The 17,709-nt window shown below is 37.1% G+C and overlaps 1 protein-coding gene across 3 annotated transcripts in view; it reads left to right on the top strand.

The window, feature by feature from the left end:
* LOC127977809 (cadherin-13) overlaps positions 1 to 17,709 on the top strand; it is a 281,167-nt gene that overhangs the window by 241,900 nt on the left and 21,558 nt on the right. For 2 of the 3 annotated variants that reach the window (XM_052582946.1, XM_052582949.1), the window contains one exon: positions 10,654 to 10,796. In XM_052582946.1, coding sequence (XP_052438906.1) covers positions 10,654 to 10,796 — 143 coding nt within the window. Of the gene's footprint in view, positions 1 to 10,653; positions 10,801 to 17,709 lie in introns of all 3 variants that reach the window. The other variant, XM_052582947.1, reaches the window with a different exon arrangement.

A 17,709-nucleotide genomic window follows, 5' to 3' on the forward strand; every position in this document is an offset into this window, starting at 1 on the left:
GCAAATCTGTTTTAGATATGAAAATATTTTGATCTATGCAAATTTAGTTTCCCGAGATTCTGTGCTGCAAAAAAAAAAAAAAAAAAAATATATATATATATATATATATATTTGAAATGAGAACTGAAAATGTACTGTAAATGTACATGTTCTTGATTTACTCCAGATATGCCATTTTTTACATGAAAATATACCTTCATATTTAGAGGTTTTGGCTTTTTTAATATAACATAAATTCGTTTTTTAATGATTTTAAGACATCTTGCTGTCACAGCTTGTGTAAATGTAATTGGGTTTCGTATGGTGTTCCAATGACACATAATACATTTGGATGCAAAGTGTTTTTGTAATTACACTTGACTCGGTTGCTCCTATAGTGCATTATGTGGGTGCTGTGGGTTTGCATATGTTAATGTCTCTTTTTGTGTATGTGGGCGAACCATTAATTAATCACCAGTGTTAAATGAACTCTTTTGTAGAGTTAAGTTTAAGTTTGCTGTAATTTGTACGAGTTGATTAATTACCAGTAATTTTACATGTGTGCACTGTTTATCTGGAGGTCCCTCTTCTTCTGTTCAACAATGCAGTACTGTAGTATAGCTGTCTGTTTTAATTAACAACAACTCTACTGCCTTCACATCTCAGGAAAGTGAGAGGACCACAGCGACCCCTTATTCTACCGAGTTCCTGGAATTTAAAGATTGTCTAAAAAAAAAAAATAAAACAACTATGCGGCATTCAGAATAATCTCTTGTGAGCTGCACTGAGAGTTTGGTGACAGCGGAGGAGGGAAGAGTTCTGGCTGGTTCATGTCAGGTCTCGCTTACTCTGCAGTGGCTGCTCAAAAGACTAACTGCACTTGGAAAAACTGAATTAATTTAGATAAATATGAAGACGCTTGGCCTCTCTGACTCCTTTCTTTATGGGAGTTAACCATTTCTCATACAGAAACAAGATACGGTTGGCTTTCCTCATTAGTTCCACAGTGTAAGATATAATTCAAAGCTAGTTTCTTATCTTATTTCCTTGCACAGGGCCGGTGAAGTCCTCATGATTGTAGTTTACATTTTCTTGAATGCTGAGATGTCAAATAATTGAGATTTAATATTGGCAAAGTGTATTTAATTTAAGTCTAGACCCCTAGACCCAGTCTTCAAGTGTTGATATTTGACCTCTGGGTAACACTTTAGTATAGGGTCCAATTCACACTGATAACTAGCTGCTTATTAGCATGTCTATTATTAACATATTGGCTGTTTATTAGTGCTTATAAAGTACAAATAATGCATGACATCCATAATCCTACCCAATTCCCTAAACTTAACAACTACCTTATAAACTATAAGTAAGCATCAAATAAGGAGTTAATTGAGGCAAAAGTTATAGTTAATGGTTAGTTAATAGTGTGAATTGGACCCTAAAATAAAGTGTGACCGACCTCTGTTTTGCAATAGAAAGGCTGTTGGTATAGATAGCACTTTCTTTACGTACTTTTGAGTGATTCCTCTATATTGATTTTGTTTTTCTTTTTTTTTTTTCTTTTTTTTTTTTAATTGGTAAATACTATTGATAAACTTAAATAAACATCATGTCACTCAGCTACCATTCAAATGTTTGGGGTCAATATGATTTTTTTAATACAGTTAAAACAGTAATATTTTATTAAAAATAATTTATCATTTAAAATAACTGTTTCTATTTTAATATCAAAATGAAATTCCTGTGATTGCTCTTCAGTATAACATGATCCTTCACAAATCATTCTAATATGCTATTAGCTATAAATATTAATAATATTTATATTTTTATTATTATTTGTGTGGAAACATTTTTTTTTCTTTAGTAACATTACTATATTACTTTATAAGCAAACATGTCTGTACTGTTACTTACAGTATAAACAAGTTAATGCATCCTTTGCTAAATAAAAGCGTAAAAAAAAAACACACTGGCCCTAAGCTTTTGAATGGTATTATACATACAGTACATATAGCCGGCTCAGAATAGGGTATGCATTTAAAGTTCTTTCAGCCAATAGAATCACTTTGGGGTCTGAGGGGAATAGGAATCTTTAAAGGGAAATAGACTCTGAGTGTGTGCCACAGGAAGCCATTTTGGCTCATTTTCATGCAAATTCATAAAATATAGGCTTGTCCTACGGAAATAGACAGACTGCAACAAAACTGTGTCTGATTTCTATTTCCTCTTGACATTAATAATGACTAACGTGGTATTAGTCCAGGAAACAGTTGTGAGAGACAGCCATAATGCGGTTAAATAATTAAAACTATCCAAAAGGTGCCAACAGGAAAGACTGTGAGTGGCAAGGCCTCTATGAAGCATGGATAAATTGGTTTTCTCTGACTTAATTACAGGGTTATGATTTTCAACCGATGCAAAGAGCTGCTTTTTGTGCCTTATTATGATAATAAATTAGATTTTATGTATTGCATTGCTGAGGCATGATAATTTATGGAAATGAAGCCGAGGTAGTGGTTCCTGTTACCTCGGTTATGCAGTTTAGTTCTCAGGCAGTAAGCTCTTAAAAAAAAAAAGTGTGAAAGAGATGGGGGATGAATCTGAGCGTATGTGTGGTGTGTCCGTATGCTTGACTGCTGATATCACACAAGGAGCTTTGATGATTCTCACAGTCTTTGCTTAAGCTTACAGTAATCAAGTGAACGTTTGTCTGAACACATGCTCCTCAATCCTCAGTGGCTGAATAAACTTTGCACAGCTTGGCACATCTTTGCATATGGGAGTCTCAGTTGGAGACACCATTGTTCTAAGAGGTCCTAGCATAACGTCCTGTCCAGCTAAATTGCCTCCCTCCAACCAGGGGGTATTTAATCAGTTCCCAGGTGCTATTATGTACTTTTAAAATATTAAAGTACTATTACCACAGGTACCACTGTAACAGCTCACACCTTTTAATGTGTGTATAAAACATAAATTATGATTAGAAAAAAAAAAAACTATTCCAATAATAACAACTGATATAACTGCACGTATATAAAATATTGTAATAATGCAATTGCTAGCATGATAAAACAATAATTTTACAGCATTTATTAACTTTGGTAATGGTGTTAATTTCCATAAATACTGCTTTCTGCCTCATTGAGACCGTCCGTAGGTGGCAGCAAACTCAATGAGGGAGTTATTGACCACGTTTACATGGACATCAGTAATCAAATTGTTTTTCCTTATTCTAAATAAGACCATATTATTATTAAGGTGTTTACATGAGTTGCTTTTAGAATAATCCTTTCATTTTCATGTTTTATGTGTCCGTACATAGATCAATTAATGGTACATGTCATTACGTCCCCACGCAATGCCATCCGATGCCCCCTCCAGAATTTCACATATAGACAGTAAATCCAAACTGAATCACAAAGGCAATAAATCGTTATTAGACCAAAGCTGTGATTGTCATGCGTATCTTTCAGTGAAGCACAGTTCTGTGATCAGCAGTAAATACCCATCCAAAGGCCAGAGGGGCGCTCTCGCGCCGAAAATCCAAATATGCCCCAAAGAAGAAATACGGAGTGCTGCACCGAATAAACAGAAGATTTAACTGCTTTCATTGATTTAACGTGACTAATAAACACAACTACGGCAATATATGGTTCATCTGCGTTCTTATTGGTATAATTTTCATCATAACAAATTATATCTATGCTAATCGACATAGCCTTTATCACTGCTTAGAATACAATGAAATATTTTGTGTCTTGATTATTCTGCTTAAGAAGCCACATCACCTCACAGAAGGATTTATTTGATACATTTTTCTTACGTTATGAAGTGAATTTGGAGTTAAAACGTTATTAAATGTGGTATTTTCACATGCTCTCAGATGGAGCAGCGTTTACAGCATTTACACAGAGCTGTAGTTCACTGAGAAGATACACAAACAACTGTCATCATTGACTAAATCATGTTAAAATTGAATTAATGTTGTCCATGTTAACATACTCATTGAGTCATTCTTTCTACCAATTTGTTCAGAACAAATATTCGTTTAGGAATAAAACAAGTGTTTTGTCAGTCAGTCATTCAGTAAATCATTCACATAATTGGTTCTATGAAAACATGGAATTATTAATCTGTGACATTGCATGAGTGCAATGAGTGAATCTTTGAATCATTCCCTCGTTCAAAGCACATTCATTCACTATATGTTTCTCGAAGATGACTTTTTTTTTTTTTGCTGTGGCTTTGCTTGGAACTTTTTATTTATTTATTTATTTATTTTTAATAACTGGCAATATTGTGACCAAACATTATATTGCGTGACATTAAAGACATTAGGAACTCCTTAAATATATTTTAATTTATATTAGTTAACATGAACAAATTATTTATCCAAATGCATTTATGTGTATAATTGATATATAATTTGTCATCACAAGAATAATTACATTTAAAAGTACATCAAAATAGAAACATTTTAAAATGTTAAATTGTAATATTTCAAAACATTAATGTTTGTACTGTATTTTTAATCAAATAAATGCAGCCTTGGTGATCATAAGAGACTGCTTTTAAAACCATTGTAAAAAGAAGGTACAAATATAGTATATACTGTATAAATATTGGGTTATATTTAATGGAGTTTATATTTTAAAATGCAAGTACCTTGCAACTTGACAAGCTGTGTGTGTGTGTGTGTGTGTATACTGAACCTGTGAAGGCTGTCAGAGGGTTAAGCAACAGAGTGAGATGAATGGACGGCGAGCGACAGTCTGAACTTTAACGAGGAGTTAATGGACAGGCTGGTGGAACGGACTGCACCCACAGAAGGGGTCTGATTCCCTCTGAGTCTGACCACGGCTGATTGATGGGCCGTCTCCCCCTGTTTATATTTTCCTGCTTTCCTGTCACATTTATTTCCTTTGTACAGCTCTTTCTGCCAATATGAAACCGAAATATCTGCAGGGGTGACAACGGCAATTTGTCGCAGACATGAGAGAGGAAGGAAAGTTTATGGCACAGGTGTTTTTCATCAACCTCTGCATCTTCCCGCACTGATCTGGGCTCCGGTGGATGCACATGTGAGAGTTGAGTTCAGTTTAGCTAGTGGAAATGATACCCATAGAGAGATAAACTTAGAACGAGAATGATGCTGAGTTTGGGAAAGGCAATTTTCTTTGTCTTTCTCACTCCATTTTATTGTATCTTTACTCAGAAAGGGATTTCCAGTTCCAAACCCACACTGCAATTGATTTTATGGCTAAAAGTAATATCCTAATGTGTGCATTCATCCTATTTTACAAACACAGGATGGTCAGCATTAGTGTAAGTGTGTCACTTGCTCGTGCCTGAAGATGTGGTATGTTTTCTGATAAAGAGGCCTGTTTTGGGGGATATAGCATGAAGATCAGCTCAACAGAACAGTAAAAAGTGAGCACACATTAATATTTGAACAAGATTTCACATCAACTCTAAAGTTTCAGTACAAAAAAGCTCAATAATTTTTGTGTGTTCTTTTTATTTACTTATTTATTACAATTTTGTTTAATGCTGTTAGTGGCACAGATATTGTGCACTTTAAATCCACCTTTTATTATTTGCTTCAATGCAACATGGATCTTTATTAGAGAAACTGTTGGTTTACACAGTCCACAGTTCAATGTGTGAGGCAACATTGGTTTCTCCTCACATAGATCCACTCCTGAGCACAGAACAGGAATAAAAGGAGCAGGATTTATGTACAAGGATGCCAGAATAACCCTCCTGCAGCAGAGAAGCTGTTTGCAGCTTTCCCCTGTTCTCTATTAGAACGTAACATGGAGAAGAGCCCCTCTAGCCTCTGTGCCCTCGTAGTGATACAGAAGCATAAATATGCACCACACCACAGGCCCTCTCCAGGCCTGACACATCATGAAAGCATTAGGGAAGTAAAAAGAATGTGAAAAAGTGGCTCAAGGAGAGCTATTTCTTACATTTTAGATTGTAGTGAAGAAGTGTATACAGGATAGGAACAACATGAGGGTGAGTAAATGATGACATTTTTGAACTATCCCTTTTAATATTTAAATTATTTAACTACACTCTCTGATGTCAGTAATGGTCACATGCAACTAAAATATTGATTCTTTTTAATAGTGTTAAATTTTAACCGTTTTATTTTCATTAAAAAAACATTTATGCTTGAAATCATTATTACATTTTCATAAACTCACAAACTCCCTGCAGTTCTCTCACAAACTCCCAGGGATTTGCAAACCATGAATTAACATTCTGATTCTCATTTTTCCGTCTATCTTTAATAAGATCTTTTATTAACAAGCATTTTCTTTTGCAATATTGTTGATGAGATTAATACTGCACACAAATGCAGTTTTAAGTGGGTAGTTATTTCTGTGTGCTTTTCCAGCATGTGTCTGAAACAATTGTTGTCAGAGACTGGAGCCCTGATTCCGTAGTCAAAAAAATATCACCCGGCATAAAGCAGGAGACCCATGATGCTCTGCATCGGGATTAATGACCGAGCTATGCTCAAGACCGGCCACACACTCACATACATACTTTTTACTGACTAAATTGGATGCTGATGAAACTTTTGAGTCTTTCATCCTTTCGCTATGGACTTTGGGACTAGAGATGGTCCGACCCAGATTCTCATTTAGACATGCTGGCAAATCTTTTTTTTTTTCTTTCTTTCTTTTTTTCTGCTTAATTTCTAGTGTAAGCAGAATACTATAGACAACTTTAGCCAAAAATGCAAGGACTTTGTTGTACCCTTAGTTGTGTTGTTGTAATTTGTGTCATAGTGTGACAACGTGTGGAAATGAAAACGCCTACGTCAGCCGAAGCTTTGATTACGGGTGAAACGTCTTTGACAGCTTATTTATGGTCATTAGCACATATCGTTATAGATAACATATTAATTTGCATAATGTGTTTTTAATGACACGCTAATGACATTGAGAGGAGGCTAATTGAGAGAAGCGCTGTGTGTGTAAATTAGAAAAAAAGCATTGTTAATGAAAGAGTTTTGTACAATACATATGATCAAGCATCTAGGCCACACCCCCACTGCAAACTTTAAGGCTGATTAATGGCTTTGTAGAAGGTCTGATAAACAGATTCAAGAAAAGAAATATCCATCTGTTTTGTGTCAGTATGAATTGCAAGTTCATCTAAGTGTTCCAGAGTGTGCTGTTGAAAAGAAATGGAGGGTTGTCAGAGCCATGAGGCTGAACAGCAGACAACACATGCAAAAAAAAAAAAAGAATGGCCTTGCTTAGGTGGGTGTATGTGTGTTAATAGATCACCTAAATATTTATAGTCAAAGGCATTGAAAGCACGAATGGTTACAAAAAAATATAGATGTATTTTTAAATAAATAAATAAAAATCACCTGAAGATTTTTATTATTATTATAGTAGGCTATAATAGAGGTACTTGGCCAATCAATCAAAAATATATATAGAAAATGCCACGCTATTCTAATATTTGGGCTTTTTTGTACTTGTACAGTATGTGTGATACAGAATTGCACTTTGCCAGACATAAAGCCATTGACTGTATTTACAGCCTTTGTGTCACACACCAGGCTGGAAGAGAGTTCTCTAACAAATGCCAGCTGATTTTACAGGAGAATTACAAACTATTCTCTTGCACATCGGAGTCAGGATGTGAGGTATTTGTACCCAGAGCAGTGTGATGATAATCTCATGCTAGCTTGTTTCTGAGGGCTTGCCTGTGTGAATCAGAGAACATTTCCCTGAGATGTGATAGAATGCTGATAAGCTAGAATTGCTTTGTGAAAGGTGCTTTTTTGCTGTCAGAAGGGAGTGCAATGGGGTACAATTCTACTGTGAAAGCAATCCTATTTTGGGTCCCCACTGGTGTCAAAATGTCCAGCTATCAAAAAAGGAAAAAAGTATACTTGTATTATTTTTTTTAAGTTAGTTTAAAAATCATGTAAATATACTCCTGCTCAAAGAATCTTGAAGGGAAAAATGGGTTCCACATAAAATATTAGGCAGTACAAATTATTTGAGAATGTTACTTCACACCAAATCAGCAAATGAGAATAATTTCTGAAGGATCATGTGACACTGAAGACTGGCGTAATGACTGCTAAATATACTAGGATATACGAGGATACCAGCGTGCATGTGATGAGGCACACCTGAAGCAAATGGAGCCTCATCACGCCACTGTTTAAATGCTGAGCGCGCCTCTCCTCAGGAGACCGGTCTCTTCCCCTGTGCATGCACGCTGGTATCCTCGTGGGTTCAGGAAGATGTGAGACGTGAGATGCTGGACCCGCGGTCTGAATGAGAACCGTACCCATTACACAGCTGCCGGCCCAGGTTATTTAAGCACCCCACTCTGGTCGGGAGCCTAGTGGAGGGCGGCGATTAAAGGACAGGGTGACGATGATAATAAGGGAGTAGGCTCTTCACGACTCGTGACACTATATACATATATATAAATTGTGATAGTATTTCACAATATTATCATATTTACTAAATTTTTTATCAAATGCAGGCTGGGTGCATGTAAAGCCCCTTTCACACTGCAATTCGGACCCGGAATATATCCAGAACATTTCCGGGTCGCCTTCTGTGTGAAAGCAACCACGTCCCGGGATTGATTCCCACATTGCCGGATTCAACCCGGGACAAGCGCTGTGTGAACAAAAGCCAGATCTAATTCCGTGTCGAAGTGATGACGCGCGTTATTGCGCAACTCTTTTACCGGCTGTTTTGAAGGAAGATCAACGTTCGTGAGGAAAAATATGTGTAAACTGCAATGAAGCAGAGATCAGTTAGTTCCTCACTTTCCGCGCTGACGCCGAGATCATTCAGTAGCTTCAGTGAAAGTATAACGTCATGCCCTGATGTCATGTGTTGTTACGGGATCTTTACGGGTTGTGTGTGAAAGCACGCACATATCCCGGGTCATCACTGGCAGTGTGAAAGTGCAAAATCTAGCGACCTGGGAACAATTGCCGGAACACTTTACCCCTGTATTTGCCAGAATAGCAGTGTGAAAGGGGCTTTAGAGACTCCTTAAAAAAACTTACTAACACTCAACTTTTTGAACTATAGTGTGTGTGAAATTTTGTACAGTACATGCATATTTTACAAATCTTAATCAAATAGTAAGTTTGTCTTGAATGTGAATGTCTTTGTCTGTTTTTGCTTTAGTAAGATGCAATTTTTTTTTAACCCTTGGGTGGGGGGGGGGTCATTGTTGGTTGTGTGAATGTTTATGTTCCTTTGGGAAAAGTATCTGACTCAGCAAGAGGTTTCAGAAAAAAAAAAAAAAAAAAAAACTCTGGTTTGATAGTCAAGTTTGATAGATGGTTATCCCAAAAGCAGTAGAGCCGGAGAACTTGACATTTCATTTGGTGTGTTTTTTTTAATTTTTTTATCTAGTCTGTAAAACAGAGACTCAATTCCAGATTTCAGCAGTACGACGATTGTGTTTATAAAGTTGTGCATACACACATGATTAGGTGTTCTGGAGGTCATGCGCGAGATATCATCACATGATTACCCAATTATAAAACAGTTCATTACTCTTAAAGGTGTTGCTGCAGGTCATTTATCACTCCTACATGTTTCAGGGGCTCTTCTTGCTCCATTTCTTATTTCACTTTCAACTTGCCTTCTTGATAACCCATCACCACTCTGCTGTGCTAATGCTTGAGGTCATGTTGGCTAAAAATCCATGAACTGTCAGCAATGTGTTCTTAAAGGGGTCATATGATGTTGCTAAAAAGAACATTATTTGGCGTAATGAAATGTGTTTATGTGGTTTAGGGTTCAAAAAACACATTATCTTCCACTTAATGTACATTATTGTTTCTCTTCAAAGCCCTGCCTTTCTATTATGCATGGATTTTTTTACAAAGCTCATTGTTCTAAAAAGTGAGGTGTGCTCTGATTGGCCAGCATGTGTTTGGCTGATTACCTCAAGCATGTGAAAGCAATGTTACCCCCCTTAAAATACTTTCATGCCATCTCACAGCACGACCAGACAAAATCATTTTAACCCATTACAAATGAGGCATTTGTTGCATCCAGTGGGGACATAATTGCTGAATATAATGACTTATACTGTCTCTTTACACGTTGCATTGCATAACACGACACTTAAACATAAAACCATGTCTGCATTTGTGATCGAAGAAACAACAAACAACATTGTGACCTCTTTTGGAAGGCCAAACTAAATAGTTTCACTTTCACAATGAAACACACAGCTTCTCCACAACATAGCGGCGGTAGCAGCAGCGAGAATAAAAGTTACGCCTTCTTTCTTTGCATCTTTCCCACTTCATGATGTACACATGTGGGGGTGTGTTAGAACGAGCCGTTTTAGGGGAGTGTGGTTGACTCTTAACTTTTATAAAGAATATCTCTTTGGATTTGAGACTTAGTCTTTGCAACTTTACAGATCTTCTTTATACACCAAGAAATTGTAACACTCCAAAGAGAAAGGATCATAGACCCTTTTAATCAAGGTGCACGGTTTGTCCCTGTAAAAAGTGGTCAAATATACTGAAATTTTAAAATGCATTTTGGTGAAATTTTTTTTTAAATGCATTTTGGTGAACTTTAAAAGCAAAAATCATTCTAAAAGCTGCAGGTCGAAATGCTAATGATCATGTGTGCCTTTCAGGTTCACTGTATTGAGAGACCCAGCGGACTGGCTGATCGTGAACCCCTTCAAAGGCAACGTCACCACCAGAGCCATACTGGACCGCGAGTCTCCACATGTTCACAACAACCAGTACACCGCTCTCTTCATGGCCACAGATAACGGTAGGTAGTTTTTTTTTGCATGGGACTTTATCCACTAAGGTCAAATGTAATGTAATAACTTCTGATGTGAAGTAATGTGAGATGTATTTTAGTCACTCATCCCTATGTTTACTGCGTAACAAAACACTCTTTCTGACATTTAGTGGAAAAAAATGTGGGAGATGAAGGTCAAAGAGCTTATCAAGAACATATATACAGTGCCCTCCAGAAGTATTTGAACAGTAAAGACAAAATTGAATTTTCAATTATGATTCAAATATAATATAATAATAATTCCTTAAATTTATATAGCTCTTTTCTAAGCCATCAAAGCAATTTACATTGTCAAGGGGTATCTCCTTATGAAAGTGGTGACATTCTGCCAAGTATGGTGATGTGATGTGCACATACTGTACACATACAGCAGTGAACACACACACACACTGTGAACACACACCCGGAGCAGTGGGCGGCCATTATGCTGCTGCTCCCGGGGAGCAGTTGGGTTCAGTGCCTTGCTCAAGGGCACCTCAGTCATGGTATTGCTGGCCCGAGATTCGAACCCACAACCCTAAGGTTAGGAGTCAAACTCTCTGACCACTGGGCTACGACCTATTTTGTCTCCTCTATTGCTGTCAAAACTATGCCAATATCATGGTGAGTCCTTTTTCATGGGTTCTTTATACAAATCAGCATTGCTAAAATGGCTGAGGTGGAGTAGCCACACATTATTCTCTCACCACAGGAAATTACGCACTTCTCCAGGTCAGGGAACACAGTCTTTGCATTAGTGCAATTTCTCTCACTTGGCATGAACAAGATTTAAATAATCTCTGAATGATTTATTTCTCAATGTCACATCATCTGACAGGGAAACTCAGAGGAATTAGAAGAAGAAATGTTCTCCTTCTTTTCTCTCAATCTCTTTTGGAATGTTTGTTTGTCTGTAGAAGGAGGTTGGATGTGGTAGAGTTGGGGTACTCGAACTTGGACTCGGACTCGAGTCCGGACTCGAGTCCAATTTTGAATGAACTCGGACTTGTCACGCACTCGGGTGAATTTGTACTCGGACTTGACACGGACTTGAACATTTTGGACTCGGAAAATATTCAGAGTACAGTCGAGTCCACGTCATGTGTAACAATAAAACATAACACAGCATAACATTGAAATGATAAATTAATGAATGTCTCCCCTTCTGTCATTTTACTGCACCACACCGGCAGGCAGAAGTCTCACGCTTGCAGACGAAACACACGCATCACTCACTGGATATCAGTGCGGATTAGTGATGGGAAGTTCGATTCTTTACACGAACATATTCTTTCGGACGGTTTGATTCAATAAACCGGTTGAAAAAAAAAACAGTTCACCGGATACATAATCCATTGCGATGTATTTGTTATTAAATGAACTTACGTTTCGTCAGATTGCCCTTCATTCAAGCCCTCGGTTTACCCGCACTCTCATTACATTAGCACAAAATCAGTTCAGAATCAATCACCAAAAGAATCAGTTCGGTTCAGACGCGCTGTGAGTCAGTCGGCTTCATGCTGAATCACGAATGCGCAGTATCATCAGCTCCTCGGTTCTCGAATCGGACGCGTCCGAAAGAAACGGTTTTCGGTTCAGTTTACTGATGATCTGAAAACTGATACAACCGGTTCTTGACTCGAGAACGAGAATCGCTCAAAACCCGGGTAGGAAAATCTGACAGGTTAGGATAAAATGTCAGGACACCGGCACATGCTGCGCAGTATCATCAGCTGCTCTACTCGTGTTCATGTTCTGTTTACTACAAACTCAGTTTGTGAATCTGTCATCATTAAGTATAAATACAGTACAGATATTTCATAAATCATCCCTTATTCATATCAAACATGGAGTCTTTAGAGTCTTAATTATTGTCCAACTTCCCTGAAAACCCCTTTGGCCCATACATAATCTACAATATACAGATTAGAAACATGTAAAAAAAACATGTAAAAAAAAAAAAAAAAAGTATACATATATATATATATACATATTATTTTTTTATAGTTTTATCACACTTTCCGATGTTTAACAAAATACTTGAAAAATTACACGCATGCGCAGTATCATCAGTTCATCGGTTCTCAAATCGGACGCCTCCGAAAGAAATGGTTTTCGGTTCATTGTACTGGTGATCTGAAAACCGATGCAACCGACTACCAGAGACAGCAGCAGCAACCAACAGATGCTGCACAGCTCAGCATTGCAGGATTTGCAAGACCAGAACTGACCAAACAAGCAATGCAACTTTATGATGCAAGTTCTCCAAGACAACAAGAAATTCATAATGTCATATTAAGGATCTCCTCATTGGCTGCACTTTACCTCTGTCAAATGTGGGGGAGAGGCATTAAATAACTGAAATGTCATCTTTAACTGGAGGACAATATAGTGTGATACAATAATAAAATAGGTTCATTTGTATTTTCATGCACTTGTAATACAATAAAACCTTTGAAAACTTTTTTGATAGGAAACTAGTTCTGTTGACATAAAATAAAAATGTTCAATGGCAATGACTAGATGTAACAGTGGTATTTTTTTTTTTATTACATTTTTATATTGCCATTGGTTTAATGGGTTGAAAGGTTAAAATATTAATAGAATGTAAAAATGTACAATACCAATTTATAATCTTTTTTAATTTAATTACTTTCTGGACTCGGGCGGACTCGACTCGGACTCGGCCTTTAAGAACTCGGACTTGAGTCCAACTCGGCCCCTTTTGGACTCGGACTCGGACTTGGACTCGGTGTTTGTGGACTTGGTCTTGACTCGTACTCGACAAAGGTGGACTCGGACCCAACTCTAGGATGTGGCATTTAAGAAATGACAGATCCATTAAATGAAACAGGCCAATCCAAACAATTCAGAAGTGCCCATATTTACAGCTTTTCAATATGTGATTTCGTACTGTGCAAATTCATATTCAGACATGCTTTTAAGGGGGAATCGGCTGAATAAAGGCTGAATGCACTGTTTGGAATAGCTTACAACCGTGCTTCTCTTATTATTTTTGCGGTGTGCCTACTGTGTGTGGGATGCAGTATGCAAATGTGCATGCAATGCAAGACTCAAATGACCCACATTTGACAAATTGTACAGCACACGGCATACAGTGTACACTGCACAGTATACCTTTAAGGGTTAGTTTACCCAAAGAATGAAAATTATCTTGTTTTTTACTCACCCTCAACGCATCGTAGGTGTATATGACTCTCTTCTTTCAGATGAATCCAGTTGGAGTTATACAAAAATTTGTCCTGGCTATGCCAAGCTCTATCATTGCAGTCTGCAGGTGTTGGCAGTTGAACAATCCACAAGACGTCAAATAAAGCATGCGCATTCATAAAAATAAATGTGCTTCACATGGCTCCAGGGCATGAATAAACTAATTCTGTAGTGAATGCATGCATTTTTGTGAGGAAAAATACCCATATTTTAAACGTAATGAACCCTTTTCTCTCACTTTTGTTATCTTTCATACGCACAACAGAAGAAAATCTGAAATGTGCTAGCCTCACAAGTTTATTTATAAGAGCAAACGAAGCAAAGTTTCCTTATTTTAGTGATGGACAACCAGTCTCCTCTTGGTTTATATCAAAATCCTCCGACATTTTTCTTCGCAAATCCTCTGTTTGTACTACTAATTATGACCGGCATTTTGTTTTGTTCTCTCGTCGCATTCGTCACTAAGCACGCAATACCGATGTCCTACGACATCCACCAGAACTGCTTTCACATATGGGAGATAACGGAAGTGGGAGAAAAGTGTTTATTAAGTTTGAAATATGGATAATTTTATTACAAAAATGCATGCATTCACTACAGAAGTCCTTTATTCACCCCCTCGAGCCATGTAAGGTATGTTTTATTATGGATGCGTACGCTTTATTTGACAACTTGACACAATTTTTTACAAACAACTCAAGACTGTATTCGTCTGAAAGAAGAAAGTCATATACATATAGGATGCTTGGAAGGTTAGTAAAACACAAACTAAATTTCATTTTTGGGTGAACTAACTTTTTAATATAGGGTGTTTGAACTATCATTTATTTATTTATTCTTTTCAATATCTCTTTCTTGAAACCTTATTTGACTGGACTGCCAACATGAAACTGCATTTACAACCCATTTTACGTCTACAATATGACATTTCTGAGTGAAATATGAAACAAGAAAATAAAAGTAGGCAATAAATGTAGTTGTTTAGATTTGTAGTCAATTGTTGTGGCTAACAATTTCAGTACAGAAGAAAAAAAAATCTTCAAGGTTGAAGTTATTTAATATATTATTTATATTTAACTGTTTTTTTTTATGAATTACAAACAACATCGACTATATGAATGTCTTTTCTGTCTTTTGACCAAATTAATTGCATCTTTACACATAAAATTTAGTCAACAAGGTCTGGATGAAATTGATGATGAGCTTATTTCACAAGTGTACTGTATATCCTGCGCTGTTGACTCTGAAAAGGCCTTCCTGTCATCACCACCTTCACTAATTCACAGTCTCTCTCTCTCTCTCTCTCTCTCTCTCTCTCTCTCTCTCTCTCTCTCTGTCTGTCTCTCTGTCTCTGTCTCTGTCTCGCATGAGGGAATTGGGGAGTGTGAGAGATGTTGATTTTAGGCTAAATTGCTTTCTGTGATCGTGAGGAAAGCTAGATTGCAAGGCCAGAGAAATGCAAGTGGCTTCGTTTGCAATGGAGAGGATATCAAGACATGTGAACCAAAGTGCAAATAACATATAAGAATGGCATAGCACAGACATCAGTCTGAGTATATATGCAAATCCAAGTTTATAACTTAAGATCGATAACGTTTTGATTTCATACTCATAATAAGTTATTAATCATTGTTTGCTGAGGTTTTGAAAAGGTTACAGTGACTGCAGCTATATGTCATATTTCAGAGTTGTTATTTGCATCGAGAGGTAGACATTTCAGATGCAGACCAGAGGCTTATTTCAATAAATGTCAAATGCCCAAAATAATGTTTGCATTGAGGTCACTTCGTACATTATCTTTCTCATGATCGTTCTCTGTTTACTGGTTTAACTGAGTTCACTTGAATCAGGTGGGAGTAGTTATCTAATTGTTAAGCATTGCTAATGTAAAGGTAGTTCTCCAAAAAAAGAAAATTATTTATTTAGATAGATATATATTCATTCATTATTACAAAATAAATTAACCAAATATTCCAGTTGTGTAAAAATACTAAATATTTAAAAAGAAAAGGGTATCAGTGGTTTTCAAAGTTTCCAACCAAAGTATTCCGCAATAATGATTAGTGTACGTTATTAGAAAAGAAAAAATATTAAGTCAATGGAAAATCTTGCCTTTCAAACACTCATGTCGGTTGAAGCAAATCTATGTCTAATATTTGTCTTTGATTTATATTATGCGGTGGGGCTTTGTATCAGTTCTTCAAACACAGTGCTAACATTATGCTTTCCTCCTTTTGTGTGGCTGTACGCATGTGTGTACAGTGCTGAATTTCACACCGCCCGTGTTTCCCTGGTATCCCAGGCAGATCTAGTCTATCACAGACTCCCTGTTCCTTGACAATCTGTCCGATGATTGCATGACATGAAAGTCACAGTGGTCACTAACAGGCTTTCGATCTAGACTGGAGTCCCATGTCTTTATTTCAAGGGCTCAGATGAGTGTTGCCTCTCTCTCTCTCTCTCTCTCTCTCTCTCTCTCTGTCTGACCGCTGACCACAGAGAAGGCGAGAGCGCTGATTGAACAAGAATGATAGAAGGGAGAGGGAAAATGAGAAGATGCTTAACAGATAGAGGAGAGTGGAGATAAGACAAGGTGGAGAGTTGATAGTTTGTGTGCTTGTAAACTGTTTTCTATCCTTGTCTGTTTACACATGGCTGCATTAAAAGAAAAGATCACTCAAATTGCTGAGATCATTTTTTCTCCTGATATCATTTCAGCCTTGTGTTATTTTCTATATTTTGTATAACTTCTGTAAAGCACACATGCAGAATGTAATTTTATTGTTTAAGGTAAATTTTTTATATACATACACACACACACACACACACACACACACACAAAGGCCTATATACCACTATTATTATTTTATTTTGACAGTATTGAGAAAATATGAACAGCTTTAATAATGTGGGATTGGAGGAATGGTGCTTGGAGTGTGTGGGAAGAAAAGTCCAGAACTAAAATTCTGTGGTAGCAGTATGGAAAACTCAGTCTTACCAACCTCTAACCTGCAGTTGAAATAAATGGATCCATTTTGCAGCTCCCAGTGTGTGAAGTTGCAGACTCACTGGAGTGGTGGGGAGCTGCTGAAGTGCAACACTTTTCTGAGCCTGGTGGGCTCAGTCTTGTCTGTCAGCCTGAGGTTAATGATTCAAGTCCTTACAACACCTGCTGGAGCTCGGCTCAGAAGCGTGGAGATAGAGGGGCTGCACTATTTCAACATTGGCGGAGGGTCTGCGTTTAGAGAGCCTAATCAGATGTTTCGGTGTGAGACACAGGGAAAGTTTTCTTGTTCTTTCATTCCCCACTGTGCAAGCAGATGTTCACCCATTCAGTCACTCTTCAGGGTGTGTGTGTGTGTGTGTGTGTTTAATCTGCCCAGCATGTTTATGACCTGTTTCCTATGGAAGTTTGGTTAGCTGCATAAACTTTTGTTCATTATTTTGAAAAAAAAAAATTTTTAGATTTTTTTTTTTTTAGATAATTCTTATTTTTACAAATATTTTATAAATTCTGGGGTCTATAAACATATGAACGTAACTGTGTAAGATTTATATTCTGGCATAAGGCTAAAATTACATTTCCTTCTCAACTTGCTGCTTATTCAGTGATTTTGCTCCCTCCTTGCTCCCATGACGAATGTGCCTTATTGAAGAAGACTCCTATGTA

This window comes from Carassius gibelio, chromosome B18 (assembly GCF_023724105.1).
Source record: "Carassius gibelio isolate Cgi1373 ecotype wild population from Czech Republic chromosome B18, carGib1.2-hapl.c, whole genome shotgun sequence".
NCBI lineage: Eukaryota > Metazoa > Chordata > Actinopteri > Cypriniformes > Cyprinidae > Carassius > Carassius gibelio.